We start from the raw sequence: 19,686 nt of genomic DNA on the forward strand, positions 1-19,686 counted from the left end.
CCAGGTCTCCTACATTGCAGGAGGATTCTTTATCAGCTGAGCCACCAGGGAAGCCCAAGAATACTGGAATATTCACTAAATGGGAGCTTTATTATCAGGCAAGAAGACAAGGGTCTGTTTCCATGTTACTCTTACTTTGCAAGCCTTGTCCGGTCAGTGACACCCAAGTTCCCTGACAGAATGGATCTGTGGCCCTTGCATTTTCTTTAAAAAAAAAAAAAAAATTTATTGGAGTATAGTTGATTTAAGTGTTGTGCTAGTGTCTACTGTATGGCAAAGGGAATCAGTTGTACATATACATATAACAACTCTTTTTAAGATTCATTTTTCAAACAGGTCATTACAGAGTCCTGAGGAGAGTTCTCAGTGCTATAGCAATGCACTCCAGTATTCTTGCCTGGAAAAGCCCATGGACAGAGGAGCTTGGTGGGCTACAATCCATAGGTCGCACAGAGTCAGACACGACTGAGCACACACACATACACAGCAGTGTTCATATATCAATCCCAGTCTCCCAATTTACCCCTCTCAACCCTTGCCCCTGGCAACCATGTTTGTCTTCTACATCTGTGACTCTATTTCTGTTTTGTAAGTTTATTTGTACCCAGTTTTTAAGATGCCATATATAAGCAATATATAATATTAGTCTTTCTCTGACTTACTTCACTCAGTATGACAAGCTCTACATCCATCCATGTTGCTGCAAATGGCATTCCCTCATTCTTTTTTATGATATTCCACTGTATATATGTACCCTAACTTCGTTTCCCATTCCTCTGTTAATGAGCATGCCCTGGCTTCCAAATCCTGGCTACTGTAAATAGTGCTACAGTGAACACTGGGGTGCATATATCTCTTTGAATTATGGCTTTCTCTGGGAATATGCCAAGGAATGGGGTCGCTGGGTCATATGGTAGTTCTTATAGCAAAAAACAAACAATCCAGTTTTTAAAAGTGGCAGAAAATCTAAATAGACATTTCTCCAAAGAAGACATATAGATATGAAAAAATGCTCAACATCACTAATTATTAGAGAAATGCAAATCAAAACTACAATAACATATCATCTCACACAGGTCAGAAGAGCCACCATCTAAAGACACCAAAGGTCTACAAATAATAAATGCTGGAGAGGGTGTGGACAAAAGGGAATCCTTCTACAATGTAGTGGGGAACATGTATTGGCCCCTGCATCTTCATCTAACTCCCTCTCTGAGCTCAGAGCCCTTTTATGCAGGGGCACATGGCTAAGTGCCGGCAAGGTTTTCATGGACCCACAAAAGTGTTTGAAAAACAAAATACTGTGTTGCTCCAACAAAGGAAAGGACACTGTAAAATCAGAAATCAATATTTAATCACATATTAAAAACAAATGATTATCAAGCATTTAGTATGTATATTAAACACCTTTGTAGGTATTACCAGGCTTACCAGGTGGCTCAGTGGTAAAGAATCCACCTACCAATACAGGAGACCCAGGAGACGTGGGTTTGATCCCTGGGTCAGGAAGATCCCCTAGAGGAGGAAATGGCCACCCATTCCAGTATTCTTGCCTGGAAAATCCCAGGGACAGAGGAGCCTGGTGAGCTACAGCCCATATGGTCGCAAAGAGTCAAACACGACTGAGCACACCATGGCCTCATTAGCCCCATTTCACTGGAAAAGAAAGAGAGGCATAGAGATATTTAGAAACTTGTCCAAAGTCACACAGCCTTTAAGCAATGGAGCCAGGATTTAACTGCTGGCAACATTTTACTCTGAACTCTGGCATACAGGTCTCAAACATCTGCAAAATGTAACAACATGTCAGCTTTCAGTGTTCATAAAAATGTATTCTGTTTAGGAAACAATTTGTAGGCTGGCTTTTCTCACTTTGCTGGCATTCCAGACTATGTGTAATGATTGCAGAGAAATCAGAGCCACTCATAAATTAAATGAGTGGTCCTCACCAAATGTTTTCAAAAGCAAAAGAATAAAAAGCTTTTCAAATTGTTTTTACAGAAGATTATATGTCACTTGAGACTAGAGATGGTTTTTAATATATTGGATGGGCCTTAGGGTAGAGCCTCAAAAGCAGACATGCTCAGGGTCTGCAGAGATCTTTAATCTCCTCTCTTTGTGCATGACCAAAGCACACAAACAAACAAATGAATACAACAATTAATTAGGCCAGCTCCTGAGAATTTATTATGTGCAAAGCTGTTCACATGGGTTTTGGCTTCCACGTGTGACCAGATAGACTAAATGTTTCACGATCAAGCTCTCCTGGCTCTTCAAACAGAAGGCACTGCAGCAAATGCCCATGGCTTATCTGTTGCTAAATGAAAACAGGCACGCAAAACTCATGTGAAGAGCCACAGGAGTTCCTGAAAACTGCAGGGAGATGGCACGGAAGGTGAGAAGACATGCCTGAGTCAGTTACTCTCAGTATTCCCCAGTTTCATTCAAGGTCCCGGACAGTCATGTGAGACTGGACACCTGATGCTTTAGTCTTGACCACCTGCTCTTTTGACATGTCACCTCTGCAAGTGCCAGCATCTCAGTTCTTCCCAGATGCCAGCAGCCCATGCTTTGCCAGGTTTCCTGGAGAACACATGTAAGCACCTTGTCTGAAACAGCTACTTGAAGAAAACCAGTTGGGGGTCATACTGATTCTCCACAGTGCTGTATATTTGCTTGCTCGGGCTGCCTTAACAAAGTACCACAAACTGGGCACCTTAAACAATAGAAATGTACTGTCTCACCAATTTTGTAATGTTGACTGCAAAAATGCACAGCCTCAAAGTCAAGAGTTATGTTTTATTTGGTGAACAAAAGGGAGGCATTAAGCCTGAGATGCAACCTCTCAGATAGCTCTGAGGGACTGTACCAAAGAGGTAAGGGAGGAGCCAGAGTATAGAGGTTTCTCAGGTGGCACTAGGTAAAGAACCAGCCTGCCAATACAGGGGACATAAGAGATGCGGACTCAATCCCTGGGTAGGGAAGATCCCCTGGAGGAGGGCATGGCACCCCACTCCCGTATTTTTGCCTGGAGAATCTCATGGTGAACTATTGTCCGTAGGGTCGCAAAGAGTTAGACATGACTGAAGTGACTTAGCATGCATAGTTGACTTACAGTGTTGCACAAAACAGAAAAGAATCACAGATTTAGAAAACAAACTTGTGGTCGTTAAGGGGGAGAGGCAGGGGAGGGGTAAACTGGAAGCTTGGGATTGACATTGAGGTTTTTGCCACAAAGACCAGGTAGTTGGAACTCAGCAGGGCCCAGCGAGATATGAACTCACGACCCTGGTTTACAAGACCAGTGCTCTAACCCCTGAGCTATAGGGCCTCATATCTAAAGATTAGCATTAATTAAAGAAAACCAGGTATCTCAAGTTAATGAATTTAGCACTTTTCTATGTATGAGAAGATGCAAGAGTCTGGGCTCTCTGAAATCATGCTTCTGATGTACACCTTAGCTATCTGGGTCCCCTTCTTGAGTTCCCTCAGGGCTGGCTGGGTTTGACAACTGCAGCATCCTTTGTTTACTGCCAGGACAGGCAACATTTTTCATTCACAATAACTGGAAGTCTAAGAGTAAGGTGTCCGCAGAGTTGATTCCTCCTGAGGATTCCCAGGTGGCGCTAGTGGTAAAGAACCCGCCTGCCAACGCAGGAGACATAAGAGACGTGTGTTTGATCCCTGGGTCAGGAAGATCCACTGGAGGAGGGCACAGCAACCCACTCCAGTGTTCTTGCCTGGAAAATCCCATGGACAGGAGAGCCTGGCGGGCTACAGTCCGTGGGGTCGCAGAGTCAGATGTGACTGAAGCAACTTCGCATGCATGCACACATGAGGGCTGTGAGAGAGAAATTTTCCACACTTCTCTCCTGACCTCTGATGCTTTGCTCACAATCTTTGGTGTCTCTTGGCTTATAGATGCCTCACCATCACCTCTGCTTTCATCTTCATGTGGTGCTGTCTCTATATGTGTGTCTCTGCATCCAGATTTACCCTTTTCACGAGGACAATGGTCATACTGGATTAGGGCCACCCTAGTGACCTCGTTTTACCTTGATTTCCTCTGTAAAGACAGCATCTCCAAATAAGACCACATTCTGAGGCACAAGGGAAGCAGGGGACTAGGAGTTAAGACTCTTATCTTTTTTGGAGGGGGACACGGTTCAGCCTGTAATAGGTCACTTACTTTTAAAATGATTTTAGTATGAGATTGGAAGGACTAATGGTGACGCTGAAGCTCCAATACTTTGGCCACCTGATGGGAACAGCCGACTCATTGGAAAGACTGATGCTGGGAAAGAATGAGAGCAGGAGGAGAAGGAGATGACAGAGGACGAGATGGTTGGATGGCATCACCGACTCAACGGACATGAGTTTGAACAAACTCCAGGAGATAGTGGACAGGGAAGCTTCGCATGCTGCAGTGCATGGGGTCACAGAGTTGGACATGATTGAGCAACTGAACAACAACCAATCATTCATTTATCACTTCCTGAGACTGTGTATTGGCTATTTCCCTACTCATCCCTTTAACCCAGGCTCTCTGATAAACCCCAGCTGTGTTTTTGAATAAACTCTTAGCATGACAGCTCTGAGCCAATTGCGAGGCCCCTCCCCCACAGTGCCCCTCGGGTGGGTAGAGTTGACTAATTTAGCAGGGACTTCTTTCTCAGTGGGCTCCGCCCAGAGGCCTTAATCTCAGAGAGATGGCAAGTGAGGGCAAGATACCTCCCAGGGAGGACATTCACAGATGGGCAAACGTTTGCCTGGTACAGAGTTCAAAATTATAAGGCAAGGGCGTAAGGTAATCGTCACAGAAACTGGTTTTGAGGATCCTGAAACTAGCGATTGAGATGAGTTCTAAGTGTGGTGCTGTGTCCTGCATTTATCTCATCTGAAGGGCTTGACAGCTCCTAAGGAGATAAGTACAGTTGGAAGATGTCCTGGGAAAATGTGTGGGCTGAATGCAAAACAGTACCACTTGTTCTGCTGTGACTGTGAGAAAAGGCACCTGAGTTTTTAGGCTCAGTATAACAGCAGACAGTTCACACTGACTGTCTCACTGGACGTAATATGCCCCAGTGTGAAGCAATGGCGAGCATCGATTATTTGAAAGATGCCATGTCTGCTGGGTGAGGAGAGTGGATGGGTTTGAATGGTAGGTAAAGAAACATGTAAACTCCCCCAGACCCGGTATCTGTTTATGAAGTTTTTGAGTTGCCAGTTGGGAATGGGGCCCATAGTTACAGATCATCTGCTTTTTCAAGAGAAGCTAAAAACCCTGGAGTTTTAATATGGAATCTTCTCACTTTAAAATGTTGCCTGCTAATTCGATATTTGTATTTTGTTATTTGCATGTTTCTTTTGAGGTTGAGCAGACCGAAGAATACATGCTGGTGGGCCACAGTTACCTCCTGGGCTGCGACTTTAGTGTTTCTGTTCTAGAATGATCTTCTGTTTTAAAAGACCAAAATCTAATGTGTTTTAATTAAACAACCATCTAGATAGCAATTATTTACTCCTGCTTTATTCTTTTAAGCTGAACAAATTCATAGTGAATAAGATTATTTAATACTTATAATTTGTAAAATTAGAAATAAAAACATATCTATTAGCCCTAGGAAACCCAAATCCAAAAAAAAAAAAAAAAATCCAGCAATAAACCAATGGGAATATGTGTCTCCATGGTATCTTCTAGACTTGTGGCTGCAACCACGTTACTTATTCAGCTGCTCACTTTACAGCATCCTGCAAGATAGGTCTGTGTCTCACTCTGTGCTTCAGAAGGATAGTAGAAATTGGGGACCCCATGCTCTTTGTTGTTATTACTATTATTATTATCAGCATCATTATTATAACAGTGATAATAATACCTTCCAATTCCCACTTGTCTCCTATATATTATGCACTTTGTTAAGATTGTTGTCTTATATATATATCCTCAGTCTTGAAATGTTATTATTACTTTCAGTTTCTAGATGAGGAAGCTGAGCTTAGTCCCTACATCACGCCTGGAGTTTATAATGGCATATCAGGTGCTATTTCTTACAGGTTTTATAACTTTTTAATTTCATAGTTAATCATGAGGTGGCGGGCACACACGCATATACTTTTGAATTTTTAAAAATGCTTGTAAAGTTGTAAAGTCTGTGAGTATTAGAGATGTTGCAAATCAAAACAAACCAAAAAAGGTTACAAACAGAGAAGAAAACAAAATCAGAGTTTCCTGCTTTTAGCTATGTCTACTCTGACATTTCTTGGAAAGAAAACGCAAGGCAGGGTACACCTGCTTGGTATTAGGGTTATGAGGGTCCTAATTTATGAATCAGTTCTCAAATTGGAGCCTGTCTGAGGCAGCCAGCCTGGAAATATGTTAAGGCATACATAGAGGATTATTTACTTAGACTGATACAGTTTTACAAAGTGAAGATTTGAAAACCCTGGGAGTTCAGATCAGAATGTAGCAAGTGGAGAAGTGACTCAGGATGACTAAAATGAATGCAGCATAAAGTCTCTTCATACACAAGAAAGGCAGAAACATTATAGCAAGCCAGAAAAATAAACACCCACAGCCTACCCTTTCCAGGCTTTAAAATGAAGTGAGTCATAGAAGAGACCATTTCCTCACTGCAGGGTTTTAAGAGCTTTATTGGTGGTCTCCATTTAGTTGGAAATAAGTGTGCATTTCTTGGTCTATGAAGCACTGTTCCCCCAAGCATAAAAGTGTTAGTTGCTCAGTCATGTCCGACTGTTTGCCACTCCATGAACTGTAGCCCACCAGGCTCCAATGTCCATGGAATTTCCCAGGCAAGAATACTGGAGTGGGTTGCCATTCCTTTCTCCAGAGGATCTTCCTGACTCGGGGATCAAACCCAGGTTTCCTGCATTGTAGGCAGATTCTTTACCATCTGAGCTACCAGGGAAGTCCAAAGATTAATACTATTATATCAAAACAAACTTGGAAGTTCAGTCTTTGAGCTGGTTGTTTAAGTGTTTGTTGACATGTTAATCTCACAGCTTCAGTTGTGTCTGATTCTGTGGGACCCCATGGACTGTAGCCCCCCAGGCTCTCTGTCCATGGGATTTACCAGGCAAGGATACTGGAGTGGGTTGCCATGCCCTCCTCCAGGGGATCTTCCCAACCAGGGGTTGAACCGCATCTCTTATGTCTCCTGGATTGGCAGGTGGGTCCCTTACCACTAGCGCCACCTGAGAAGTCCTACAGCTTTATTGGTTGACCCAACTCTGCAGTTAAAACATTCCCTGAGCAACACAGTCTTCTGTACTCACATGCATCTCCTGCTTTTCAAAAATGCTGATTTCAACAGAATTATAATATATCAGTGAGTGATGATGCTGGATTAGAACAAAATTAAGGAGAAATTTGTTTTCCAATACAGAGGAACTTGAAAGTAGGATTTGAGAAGGCAAGAAACTCAGTTAAAAATGCATAAGCTCCCAGGGAGAAGAATATTCCCATTCCTGATTATTTTCCAGGTAGAATAGTCACTTAATAAATATGTAGTAAGTGATCACTGTATCCTAAGAAGTATCCTGAAGTTCACTTATGAATAAAAGACAGATTCTGCCTTTGGGTAACTTTTCAAAAATCAAAAGCTTGACCAAGTCAATAAGTGAATTCAGTAGATAAATTGCTTGTCCACCTTGCTGTGCTAGGTTTTTTTTTTTTTTTTTTTTTTTGGTGGATCGGGAGAGGCATGGAATTAATCCAATTTTTACTCTTCCACTGACTTCCAACCTTTCAAGTGGGTTCCTGAGTGTCAGCTTCCTCTCTTGTAAGAGATGGAATAATAATTACAGTCTTGCAAATCTCACAGCTGTATAGATCTCACAAGGCTGATATTCACAGGGTATCACACAGAATAATGGCTGTGAAGCCTTGTGAAATCCAAGACACGTTATGTAGTCCCCATCTTCAAGAAACCCATGTTAGGGTCAGAGAGGTAAGACAGACAAATGCGAACCAGCCAACACAAACTCCTGGATAGTCCATGTTCAAGAACCAACTATTTGGTAGATACTTTAACCTATCATTGAAAAAGAAAGCTAAAAATGGAGCAGTTGGGTAAAAATGTGATTTAAAAAAAATATCGAGAAATCTAGTGTTATGTATTGATCACAAACATGTGCTATGTATGCTTAGGGCTTCTCAGGTGGTGGTAGTGGTAAAGAACCCGCCTGCCAATGCAGGAGATGTAAGAGATGCACATTCTATCCCTGGGTCGGGAAGATCCCCTGGAGGAGGGCATGGCAACCCACTCCAGGATTCTTGCCTGGAGAATCCCATGGACAGAGGAACCTGGTGACCTGTGGTCCATAGAGTTGCAAAGAGATCTTTACCATGAATCCTGAGAAGTGACTGTCCTGTTAGGATTCCTTCAAAGGCAGTCTAGCCATCCGTGCTTTGCATGCCCTGGAAGGATGACTAGGGAGAGACGCCTGCCACAGCATCCATATATCAACACCATGCTCCAGGACTCCCCTGTCTCTTTGGACAGGGTATCTCCCCACCTTTGATTAACTTCCCACCTTTAAATTTCATAAAAGGTCCTGGCGTTATATACGTGTTATGCATACACTGACTGTCTAGCTTTTAATCTGAGCCCATCTGACAACAAGCAAGAAAATGGAGCTTGGGATACCTGAGTGAGGCTGTGTGACTTATATGAATATAAAGGGACAGGCTCATTATCATTAAATTAATAGATTCTAGAAAATACATAAACACTTTAATAGCACTGAAACCTTAGGGAAGATAATATTCCTATCTCTTGGGGAAAATCAGGTGATTGTTTAAATCATTGCACTCTTTGCGGATCCACTATCCAATAGTCCTGGCCCGGAGAGACTTCAGTTTCCCGTGTCATGGTTTGTCTTTTCAGTTTGTGAAGGGTAGATTGTTAGTTCTGAGCCCCAGCTGGTCTCCCCGAGATACATATTTCTATGGGAAACTAAAATTGCACAGAAGCCAAATACGAAGATAGGAAATGATTTCAGCCGCATAGTTCCGTTTCTACTGGGCCTGTCCTGATTTGCTGTAAATCAGCATGAGAACCAACATGTCTTTCCCACTGGACTAACAGCCATCTCTCTTTCCCAGTGCTCTGTTTCCTGTGGTGGTGGAGTGCGGATTCGCAGTGTCACGTGTGCCAAGAACCACGACGAGCCCTGCGACATGACAAGGAAACCCAACAGCAGAGCTCTCTGTGGCCTCCAGCAGTGCCCATCTAGCCGGAGAATTCTGAAGCCCAATAGAGGCACGATTTTCAGTGGGAAAAAGCTACCAACACCTGACCCCTTCAAGCCTGTCCCTCCAACTACACCCAGTCCTAGGACGCTGACTACACCCAGTCCCAGGGTGCTGACTTCACCCACAGTGCCTGGGCCTCTGAGCACAAGCACTCCGACAATGAACAGCCCTGGTCCTACCACAGCCTCCAAAGAAGGAGACCTGGATGGGAAGCAGGGGCAGAATAGTTCAATCCAAACTGAACTGGACACCCATAATGTCATTTCCACTGGAAGTACTTCCCAGCCCATCCTCACTTCTTGGTCTTTGAGCATCCAGCCAAATGAAGAGAATGTTTCCAATCCCGACACTGGTCCTACCTCAGAGGGAGACCTTGTCATCATGACGACGAGTGGTTCTGACTCATCAACGTCCAGCAATGCTATGACTTGGCAGGTGACTTCGTTTTACAGTCCCTTGACCAAAGAGCCAGAAATGGAGATTCATAGTGGCTCAGGGGAAGGCAGTGAACCATCTGAGAAAAAAAATGAGAACAACTCTGTGACATGGACCAAGATCAGAGTACCTGGAAATGATGCTCCAGGGGAAAGAAGTACTGAAATACCACTTGGACCTCCACCAACACCTTATCTTGGGGGGGCATCTCTATGGCCACTCTTTAGCACAGTATCAGAAGGACTGGTACCCAGCCAAAGGCCCATTACTCTCAAAAATGGAACATCCAGAGCTAAAGGGACAGTCACTGAAAAGCCAGCTAATACTCCACTCCCTCTGGGAGAAGACCACCAGCCTGCATACTCCAAAAAGCCAGTAAACCCTCACCCAACAGAACTTCCAAGCAACATGAATCTAACACAGAGTTCTGGACCAGTCCTAACCAAGGAAGATGCAACAAGTCTGATGGCTGAGGGATTTTTGCTGAATGCCTCGGATTACAAGCATCTCTCGATGGGACGCAGCCCTGCCTACTGGATTGTTGGAAACTGGAGTGAGGTAAGAGTTCTGTTTCTTACCCAGGCCTGATTCTATATGGAATTAGCTAGGGGTGTTGCATTTCTGTGCAGATTTCCAAATGGACTTGAAAAAATGAAGCAATCAGGTCCATGCCCTCACCTCCCTCTTCACCTAACTCCAAAAATAAGAAAAAAAAAAAAAAAGTCCAGGGAAAGAGAACAAATGTAGTGAGATAGAGTGAGGAGAACCTAGAACTAAATCAGGAGACCTGAGTCAGCCAGTTGTGTGACAGTAGACAATTAAGTCTGCCTCTCTGAACCTGCTTTTGAACAACAGTGAAGCTAGTACAAATCACCTCTTTCCTCCAATGTCCCTTCCAGCTGCAAACTGTAAGAATTCTATGATGAAGGACCAAAGAATCCATAGGATTCAAAGAATCCTATGGGGGGACCTGAGTTCACATTTCATTCAGAAAGCCAATGTTGCACAATTGGAATGGAAATCTAAAACAAAGTTCTTTAGAAGAATTCTATGCTTACTTTATCAACGATTTTTTTTTGACTCAGTGCTTCCTTGTATTAAAAAAATTCTTTTGAAAAAAACTCTTTTTGACTCATAGAGTAAGAAGAAAATAGAGTGAGAAGAAAATAAACATGATGGCAAAACATTGGTTCCTGTTTTCAGGCTTTAGGAATTTGGCTAGATATTTGTTTCTCCATTTCTAGAACTAATTACATCCTTTTAAACATCACAATCGTTTTTTACCCATTTGCATTTTGAATGCACAGTATTTGAACTTGTTAAAAATAAATTGACAACTCAAAAGAGAACTTTGTGGCAAAATAATCACATATTCAAATCATTCAGCAATTTTTATGATGATGCATGACTCATCTCTCTAGCTAAAAAAGAAGTATTAGCAGCTAATGTAAAAATAACAATACATTTAATTTATAAACCATGTTATTTTCCAAACCACTTTCAGATGTAGTCCTTTATTTTCTCCTTTTCATAGTTCTGGGGAGCAGGTAAACTCTCCATTTATACCAATTTACAATTACAGAAACTAAGATTTTTAACAGTTAGGTGACTTGTCTATAGACATGTCAATTGGAAGATGAGCCTTTGAAATCTTTCCACTCTAATCCGCAGGCTCTCTAGTGAATTTTAGCAGCAGCTGACAAGTTCACTGTTTAAATTCTGTTGTATGAATTAGTCAGCATCATTGGTCCTGAAATCGACTATACTGTCAAAGAATAGGTAAATGCAACCTTTCACATTTTTTATTTGCATTCAAACTATGTTTTCACGTTGATCTATTTTGATTTCTAAAGTGAAATCATGTTCATTACATTTTCTGTCAATGGAGAATCATCTTATTATCTCTTTTTGCAAGTAAAAATTCCAGTTTCAGGAGGACAAAAAAGATTTCCAGGCTTAGAGTAATCCAATTTGTTTAGAAAAGGAGAGGAATGAGTCTCATAATCCCTGATATTTTGGTCAGATTTCTTTCTGTTCAGTTCAGTTCAGTTCACTCAGTCGTGTCTGACTCTCTGTGACCCCATGAATCACAGTACGCCAGGCCTCCCTGTCCATCATCAACTTCTGGAGCCTACTCAAACCCACGTCCATCGAGTTGGTGATGCCATCCAGCCATCTCTTCCTCTGTTGTCCCCTTCTCCTCCTGCCCCCAATCCTTCCCAGCATCAGGGTCTTTTCCAATGTTAGCAAAGTCTAATTGGGCTCTTAATGATGAGGAGGACATTGACAGTGAATACGTATGAAGTGTGTGCCATGCTTTATAGAATGACTTTATGCTAATTCTCAGTACAGCTCAAGGAGATTGGTAATATGGCCCCATTTGTTGAGATGAGGAAGAGCTGAAAGGTGAACGCTAGCCAGAATCACAGACACAAGTGCGCGTGCACACACACACACACACACACACACACACATACACATATGCACGCGGCAGAGATCTGAACCTAAGCAGACAGACTTCATAGCCTATGGTCCATTGCTTTACCATCAGAAATATCACCACTCTCCCTGCCTTCTGTTATATTTGTTTCTTCCTTGATCATATGATCCATAAAAATAATGCCAGTTACATGATAACCCTGGGTAGACAGATGAGAAAATCACATGGTTCATAAGAAGGTGCTTTCAAATAACATTGAGGGCATGTGCTTATTTTTGAGTTCGCAGGAGCAAATGGTCATTGAAGTGGATTCAGCCAGCCTAGAGATTTGAAATTAAAATGTACTGTGTAGGTTTTATGAATGGTATCATTCCACATAGTACCCTCAAAAGGTATTTTTCCTTTCAAAAACATGGGTCACCCCTAAAGAACTTAAATAGGCTCATTGTCCTCTATCCAACAAAACAGTCAAGAGAACAAGTTATGGAAACCGAGGCTACCTGTTAATTTGTAGGATTTTGTTAATTAGTCAGTGGAGATGAAGTCTGAAAGCACCTTCTGTTAAAGGCACCGTGGGCACCGTGGGCCTTGAGAAAAATACAAGGAGGACAAACAGAGGGTGAAGGACTAGATGGAAGGCATGTATATGGTATCAGTATCAGAATAAAGTATGAGTGACATATTGTCCATATGGCATATGTACAATGTGTGTATGTATTTAGAAGTCACACACAGATGCACACGTGAGAGGTAGGCTGTTGTTAACAAATAGAGCCAAACAAGTTATAGGTAACCAAAACAGAAGTTGGTTTCTCACTCACACAATAATACATGGGAATTCCATGTCTGCAATGGTAGCAGTAGAGAGTGAGGCTCTGACCCGTGTGTAGTTCTTTGAGACTCCAGTCTGACAATGGCTCTACCATCTTCCCATCTTCAAATTGGCCCTGGGGTCACCATCCTAGTCACAGTCAGGAAAGAAAAGAGCACAGAGGCTCTCCCACAAGAGGTTTTATGGGCCAAACGTAGAAGGGGGCATTTAGCACTTCTGCTCATGTTCCACTGTCTAGAACTCAGTCATTTGACCCAAGCAAAGTGCAAAATGGATAGAAAACATAATCTAGTTGAGTGCGCAGGAGGATGACGAAAAAGGATCGTAGTGAGGATCTAGCAGTTCTGCCACTGAATGACGTGGCCCACTGTGTTTTAGGTATAGCCCATTCCAGAAGCAGTGAGGATAAGGGATATGATGTGTTGGGAGGATACTGCAGTAGTCTAGATGAGGAATTAGAACTATGACAAGAATGCTTGGAATGAAGAGGGAAATATAAATTCAGGAGACGTGGGGAACTTAAAATCAGTAGGACTTTGTGAATAATTGGATGTGGAATGTGAGAAGAGAGGTGTAGAGGAGTCTGTCATGACTATTCCATTGGAATCTTGGGTGGCCAATGGGTGGTGCTCCCATAAACTGAGGTATCATACAATGTACAGAAACAGTTTCAATAGAGACAAAGAAAGGATGATGAGTCCAGTTATAGATTGAGTTTAGTTGGCAGGACCTCTGGGCTATCCAAAGGATAACCAGCAGATGTTTGAGTATATTTATCTGAGGTTCTTGAGAATGGTGAAAACTGGGGATGGCATTTGGTAGCCATGACCAATAGGGAGAAGTTCAAACCTTGGAAGTGAGCGAGGTCATCCAAGTACAACCTGTAGGCTGCAAACAGAAGTGGCCTCAGGATGGGACTCTGGAAAAAAAACATTTTAAGAAGCTGGCTGACAAAGAGATCCCATGTGAAAGACTAGTAAGGAACAGTCTACTAATTAAGACTCAAATCAAGAGGTGTGGTGCCATGGACATCAAGCAATGTGAGAACTGACAGTGGACCTAATGGATCTTACATTGGGCAAGTCACTGGTGACTTCTGGGGCAACGTTTATAGTATTGAAATGGAAGGAGACACTAAAGTGCAGCCTGAAGGAGAGACCCTTTCAGATGAAACAGTCCTCACATTAGGAATGTTAATAAAGATGGACAGCTCTTCTCAGTCCACAGAATAACGCATTACAAAAGTTTCATTAAAAAGTAGCTTTGGATGACCTAGAAATTAGTTTCCTTTCCCATCCTCTTATGTAAATGTGTTTTAATGCTTTTGTCCTGAGGATATTTAATATGTTAATTAATTGACAAGTGTTAATTGATCTAGTGAGAAGTTACTATATTCAAACAAAGTAAACCTAATAGAAGTACCTATCAGCTCTAATGACTGTTTAAGCCTAGAGGTTAATTGAAACATTCTGATTATAGGCAATCAAGATACAAAGAATTAATTCTATCTCCTGTCATCCTTTGACTTTGACAGAAATAAACTGTCTTATTGAGTACATCCTCGCTCACCCAATATTTGGCAACCATTGGAGCTGTTGGGAACTATTAATTCTAGGCAGTTTGGCTGGAAAAAGGGAATTGGCCCAGACTGCAGAGGGTTTTTCAGAGAAGGCACTGGCAACGCACTCCAGTACTCTTGCCTGGAAAATCCCATGGATGGAGGAGCCTGGTAGGCTGCAGTCCATGGGGTTGCTAGGAGTGGACACAACTGAGCGACTTCACTTTCACTTTGACTTCACTTTCACTTTTCACTTTCATGCATTGAAGAAGGAAATGGCAACCCACTCCAGTATTCTTGCCTGGAGAATCCCAGGGATGGGGGAGCCTGGTGGGCTGCCGTCTTTGGGGTCGTACAGAGTCGGACACGACTGAAGTGACTTAGCAGCAGCAGCAGAGGTTTTTAAAGCTACAGGGTATTATGAGACTAGAAGTTGACGTTTGGCAGGAGTCCCCTACATGACTGGGCTTGGTGCCTGCTCCCTTTAAGCATCTTTTGAGACAAAGTGTTTAATACACAGAATTGTCTGAGAGGATCAGGATTCAGAATGAAAACTTTGGGTTGTGAGTTCCCCACTGTCCCCTGATTTTTTATTCTACCCATCTCTGAAGTTGTTTCTTTAGGACTATCCCTCCCTAGAGAATGGTCTCATTGGCCACTCAGTCAGACACCTTAGGAAGCCCAGGATAACCATTGATATCAGGCTTCCCTGTCCTACTAGAAAAACCCTAACAGATTTTTGGGTCTGTGTCTGTCCTCTCATCATGTCTGTCATCTTCTCTTTATTTCCTGTTTACTTGTTGTTTAGTTTCTCAGTCACATACAGCTCTTTTGCAACCTCATGGACTGTAGTCTGCCAGGCTCCTCTGTTCATGGATTCCCCAGGCAAGAATACTGGAGTGGAATGTTCATTGCAGCACTGTTTATAGTAGCTAGCACATGGAAGCAACCTAGATGTCCATCACCAGATGAATGGATAAGGAAGTTGTGGTACATATACACAATGGAATATTACTCAGCTATAAAAAAAGACTGCGTTTGAGTCAGTTCTAATAAGGTGGATGAAAACTGGATCTTATTATACAGGGTGAAGTAAGTCAAAAAGAGAAACACCAATACAGTATATATTAACACATATATATGGAATTTATAAAGATAGTAATGATGACCATATATGCAAGACAGCAAAAGAGACACAAATGTAAATAATAGACTTTTGGACTCTGTGGAAGAAGGAGAGGGTGGGACGATATGAAAGAATAGCACTGAAACATGTATATTACCATATGTTAAATAAATGACCAGTGCAAGTTCGATGCATGAAGCAGGGTGCTCAAAGCTGATGCTCTGGGACAACCCAGAGGGAAGGGGTGGGGAGGGAGGTGGGAGGGGGTTCAGGATGGGGGGGACACCTGTACATCTGTGGCTGATTCATGTCGATGTATGGTGAAAACCACCACAATATTGTAAAGTAATTAGTCTCCAATTAAAATAAATACATTAATTAATTAAAAAAAGAATACTGGAGTGGGTTGCCATTTCCTTCTCCAGGGGATCTTCCCAACCCAGGGATCGAGCCCACGTCTCCTGCACAGCAGGCAGTTTCTTTACCACTGAGCCACTGGGGAGGCCTCAATGAACAGAAAGTAAAAACATCATGTCTGTCATCTCCTCTTTATTTCCTGCTCATTTAGTCCCTGTGGTTTCCAGTCTGCTGCTGGGTGACGCATAGAAAAAAGCAGGGATGCTTTGTTTATTACCGTGCTGGTGGAGGGGCTGATGCCAGCATTCAGAGTCTAGGAGCCAAAGATTATGAGGGTCCTGTGACAATTTGGGAAATCCAAAATGCCAGTAGCGCCACAACGGTCAAGAATGGTGGACACTCGGTTGCTACTCCTGTTAGGACCCTCGCCCTTGCTCTTGCCCTGGCTGATCTGGGTACTTACTATCTCTCCTCTCCCCAATGCTTTCCACAGATCATCACAAGCAATGTATTGCCATATTACTCTTCTGAAAGGAATTTTCTAATTATTCCAAACACCTAATAATAAATTGCTAATGTCTCTTCATTGCATATCAGATCATATAAAGTCCACTCTTAATATCCAAGAGCCTTCACATCCTTAAATAGTTCAGCTTTCAACATACTATGTCCTATGCCTTCACCCACCTGCTGCTGCTGCTGCTAAGTCGCTTCAGTTGTGTCCGACTCTGTGCGACCCCAAAGACGGCAGCCCACCAGGCTCCCCCATCCCTGGGATTCTCCAGGCAAGAATACTGGAGTGGGTTGCCATTTCCTTCTCCAATGCATGAAAGAGAAAAGTGAAAGTGAAGTCGCTCAGTCGTGCCTGATTCTTAGCAATCCCATGGACTGCAGCCTACCAGGCTCCTCCATCCATGGGGTTTTCCAGGCAAGAGTACTGGAGTGGGTTGCCATTGCTTTCAGCAAATCTCAGCTGCTCTGTTTCCACTAAACCGTCTGCTCATCTCAGCTCAGTGCCTTTGTTTCCATGGTTTTCTCTGCCTGAAATTTCCTTCTCCTTCTTTTATTCATAAATCCTACCTGTTCTTCAGTATCAAGCTTTGAGCTGCTTCTTCCATAAAGGCTTTCTTGCTCTTTGATGTTGGAAGTAAGTTCTAAAGTTCCTTAGCATTCGATCAGAAATCTCTCTCACCTTCTCCTCCCACTTTCTGTCCTGTGCTGAAGGGCTGTTCACAGCATATTCCTCTAACTACTTGTGATTTCAAATATTAAATGTGTATGTCCGACTCTTTGTGAACCCATGGACTATAACCCACCAGGCTCTTCTGTCCATGGGATTCTCCAGGCAAGAATACTGGAGTGGGTAGCCATTCCCTTCTCCAGGGGATCTTCTTGACCCAGGGATCAAACCCAGGGCTCCTGCATTGCAGGCAGATTCTTTACCATCTAAGCCACCAAAACCAAGTTCATATTGTGAATAGACATAAAACTTGAAAGCAGACATTCTGGGTTTGAGTATTAGCTCCATCACTTACTCTGCATGTTCTCTCCACACTCATTTCCTCATTTTTAAAATGAGGATGACAATGCCTAATTCATACGATTATTATGAAATAAGAGGAATAATATAGGAATTCCTATATGTCAGGCATATAGGAAGTGCTCAGTAAGTATTTGCTTTGAGATATATTACAAGACAGAAGACTCAGGAGCTTCCCAGTGTGCATGGGTGTGGATCGCGTTGTGACAGAAGATCACTTCTCATCTCATTGCCTCATCATTCAGTCAGATCCCCTGGGCCAGTCAGTGACATGTATGCTGTGCAGTCGTGTAAATGGAAGTGACAGTGTAATTTTCCACAGCCTTTCACAGAAGTTTTCACATGATTCTGATATAGCCCTGCACAGCAGTTCCAGTTCTGAACACCCCAATACCTGCTCCTTGACCTGGTAAATCAGTTATCACAGGGTCACTGGCTGTAACGAGGGAGAAGGTTCCCAGGACAAAGAGAAGCTGTTCCTCTGCCTCCTCAGGATCTTCTCTGCACCCCCAACTCCCAATTTTAAACTGACATAAGAGACAATCAATGGAATCCCCTTTTGCTTACTGCATTCTATGAATGTCCTCCTGTCATCTTTGTCTTTGGACTCGTTTGCTGCCTAAATAGAAATTCAACAAATGTCTGCTCACATCTGAACCCTACAGGACTAGACTCAGAGCCCCAGAGACACATGTTTATTTACCACACAAATATGGCACAAAGAGCTATAGACATCACTTGAGAGGTACCAGGGTCATCACTAGCCTGGGAATTTGGTCTCACTAGCTCCTGTCCTGGGTTTGAAACAAACATTGTTTTTCTCCTTGCCATGGTGTGAAATTAACATTGTAGTGTCTGTGTGACCTCTAGCATGACTGCTAAGTTCTCTGGGCCCCAAAAATCTGGAAAGTGGAACTCATAATGCTGGCTTTGCAGGTGTGCTGTGTTTGTTGCTGTTATTCAGTCGCTCAGCCATGTCCAGCTCTTTGCCACCCCATGGACTGCAGCATGCCAGGGTTCCCTGCCCCTCACTATCTCCCGGAGCTTGCTCAAACTCATGTCCATTGAGTTGGTGATGTCATCCAACCATCTCATTCTCTATCATCCCCTTCTCCTGCCTTAAATCTTTCCTAGCATCAGGGTCTTCTCTAAAGAGTCAGCTCTTCGCATCAGGTGACCAAAGTATTGGAGCTTCAGCTACAGTGCTATGCTTAATAGGTAGCATTTGTAGAGCACTCCCTTTGTGCATGGATTAACTCTATTGTTCTCACAGCAACTTAATAAATGAAGTCCTAGTGTTATCACCAGTTTTACTTGCTAGAGAAGTTAGGAAACCACCAAAGATCACACAATTGGTCAACTTCAGAATTCTAATTGTATCCTGAGTCTCCAAGGTTAGAGAAAATATAGGGAAAGTACCTGTTGTGTGTTGGGGGCCGGCGTGAGGCACTCCACCCATGGCAAAGGTCATGAGGAAGGAGGCTTGACATACGCAAAGGCGGGATGGAGCCTCAGGAGTCCCCCTGGAAATCCTCGAGCATCTACCCCTATAACCAGAGCCTGCCTACTTTACTACTTTGTGCTCTCACCTACACCTCTGACTTTACAGGGGGCTGTCCCCCACCACCTCTTTCGGAGAAGGAGTTAACTTAGAGCTCCAGTTAATAATAATTCCTGGGACTGATAGGAGTGTTTTAACCTACAAACTCCTCTGAAGGTTCTCTAGCCTGCCTGACAGGCTTGTCCGGCCACATGTGGTTGCTCACAGCCTCCCAACCATGAGAGGCACAAGATGCGTTAAACCTTCTAAAAACAGGTTCCTTAGAAAAGTTAGAAAACTATTAGTATAAGTATAATGGGCTGATTAGAAATTGTATTGGTGAAGGGTTTTTCATTTGTTGAGCCAATGTTTGTTGCTAAGTCTCCATATCCCCTGCCCTTACACACATTAATGAATATATAGAAGAAATAAGTATTAACCTTTGATATTAATCACGTTAGACCTTAGGCTAAGTAAATTCTTTCCTTAACTAAAACCCACTACACCCTCACCCTATAGGAACGTAACTTTATTTGGGTGGTGTCTGTTTTAAGAATAATCACCCCTGGAGAAATAAGTGTCCT

General features: G+C 42.8%; 1 protein-coding gene and 1 non-coding gene across 2 annotated transcripts in view; one reads left to right on the forward strand and one right to left on the reverse strand.

Moving 5' to 3' along the window:
• Window positions 1–19,686, forward strand: part of ADAMTS12 (ADAM metallopeptidase with thrombospondin type 1 motif 12) — a 392,745-nt gene that overhangs the window by 327,747 nt on the left and 45,312 nt on the right. Inside the window, exon 19 of the mRNA XM_027520036.1 lies at window positions 9,125–10,267. Within this exon, the coding sequence (XP_027375837.1) occupies window positions 9,125–10,267 (1,143 nt within the window). The remainder of the gene's footprint in view (window positions 1–9,124; window positions 10,268–19,686) is intronic.
• TRNAT-UGU lies at window positions 3,260–3,331 on the reverse strand. The gene has a single exon. It is a non-coding gene; the product is annotated as a tRNA-Thr (tRNA).

This window comes from Bos indicus x Bos taurus, chromosome 20 (assembly GCF_003369695.1).
Source record: "Bos indicus x Bos taurus breed Angus x Brahman F1 hybrid chromosome 20, Bos_hybrid_MaternalHap_v2.0, whole genome shotgun sequence".
NCBI classification, from domain to species: Eukaryota; Metazoa; Chordata; class Mammalia; order Artiodactyla; family Bovidae; genus Bos; species Bos indicus x Bos taurus.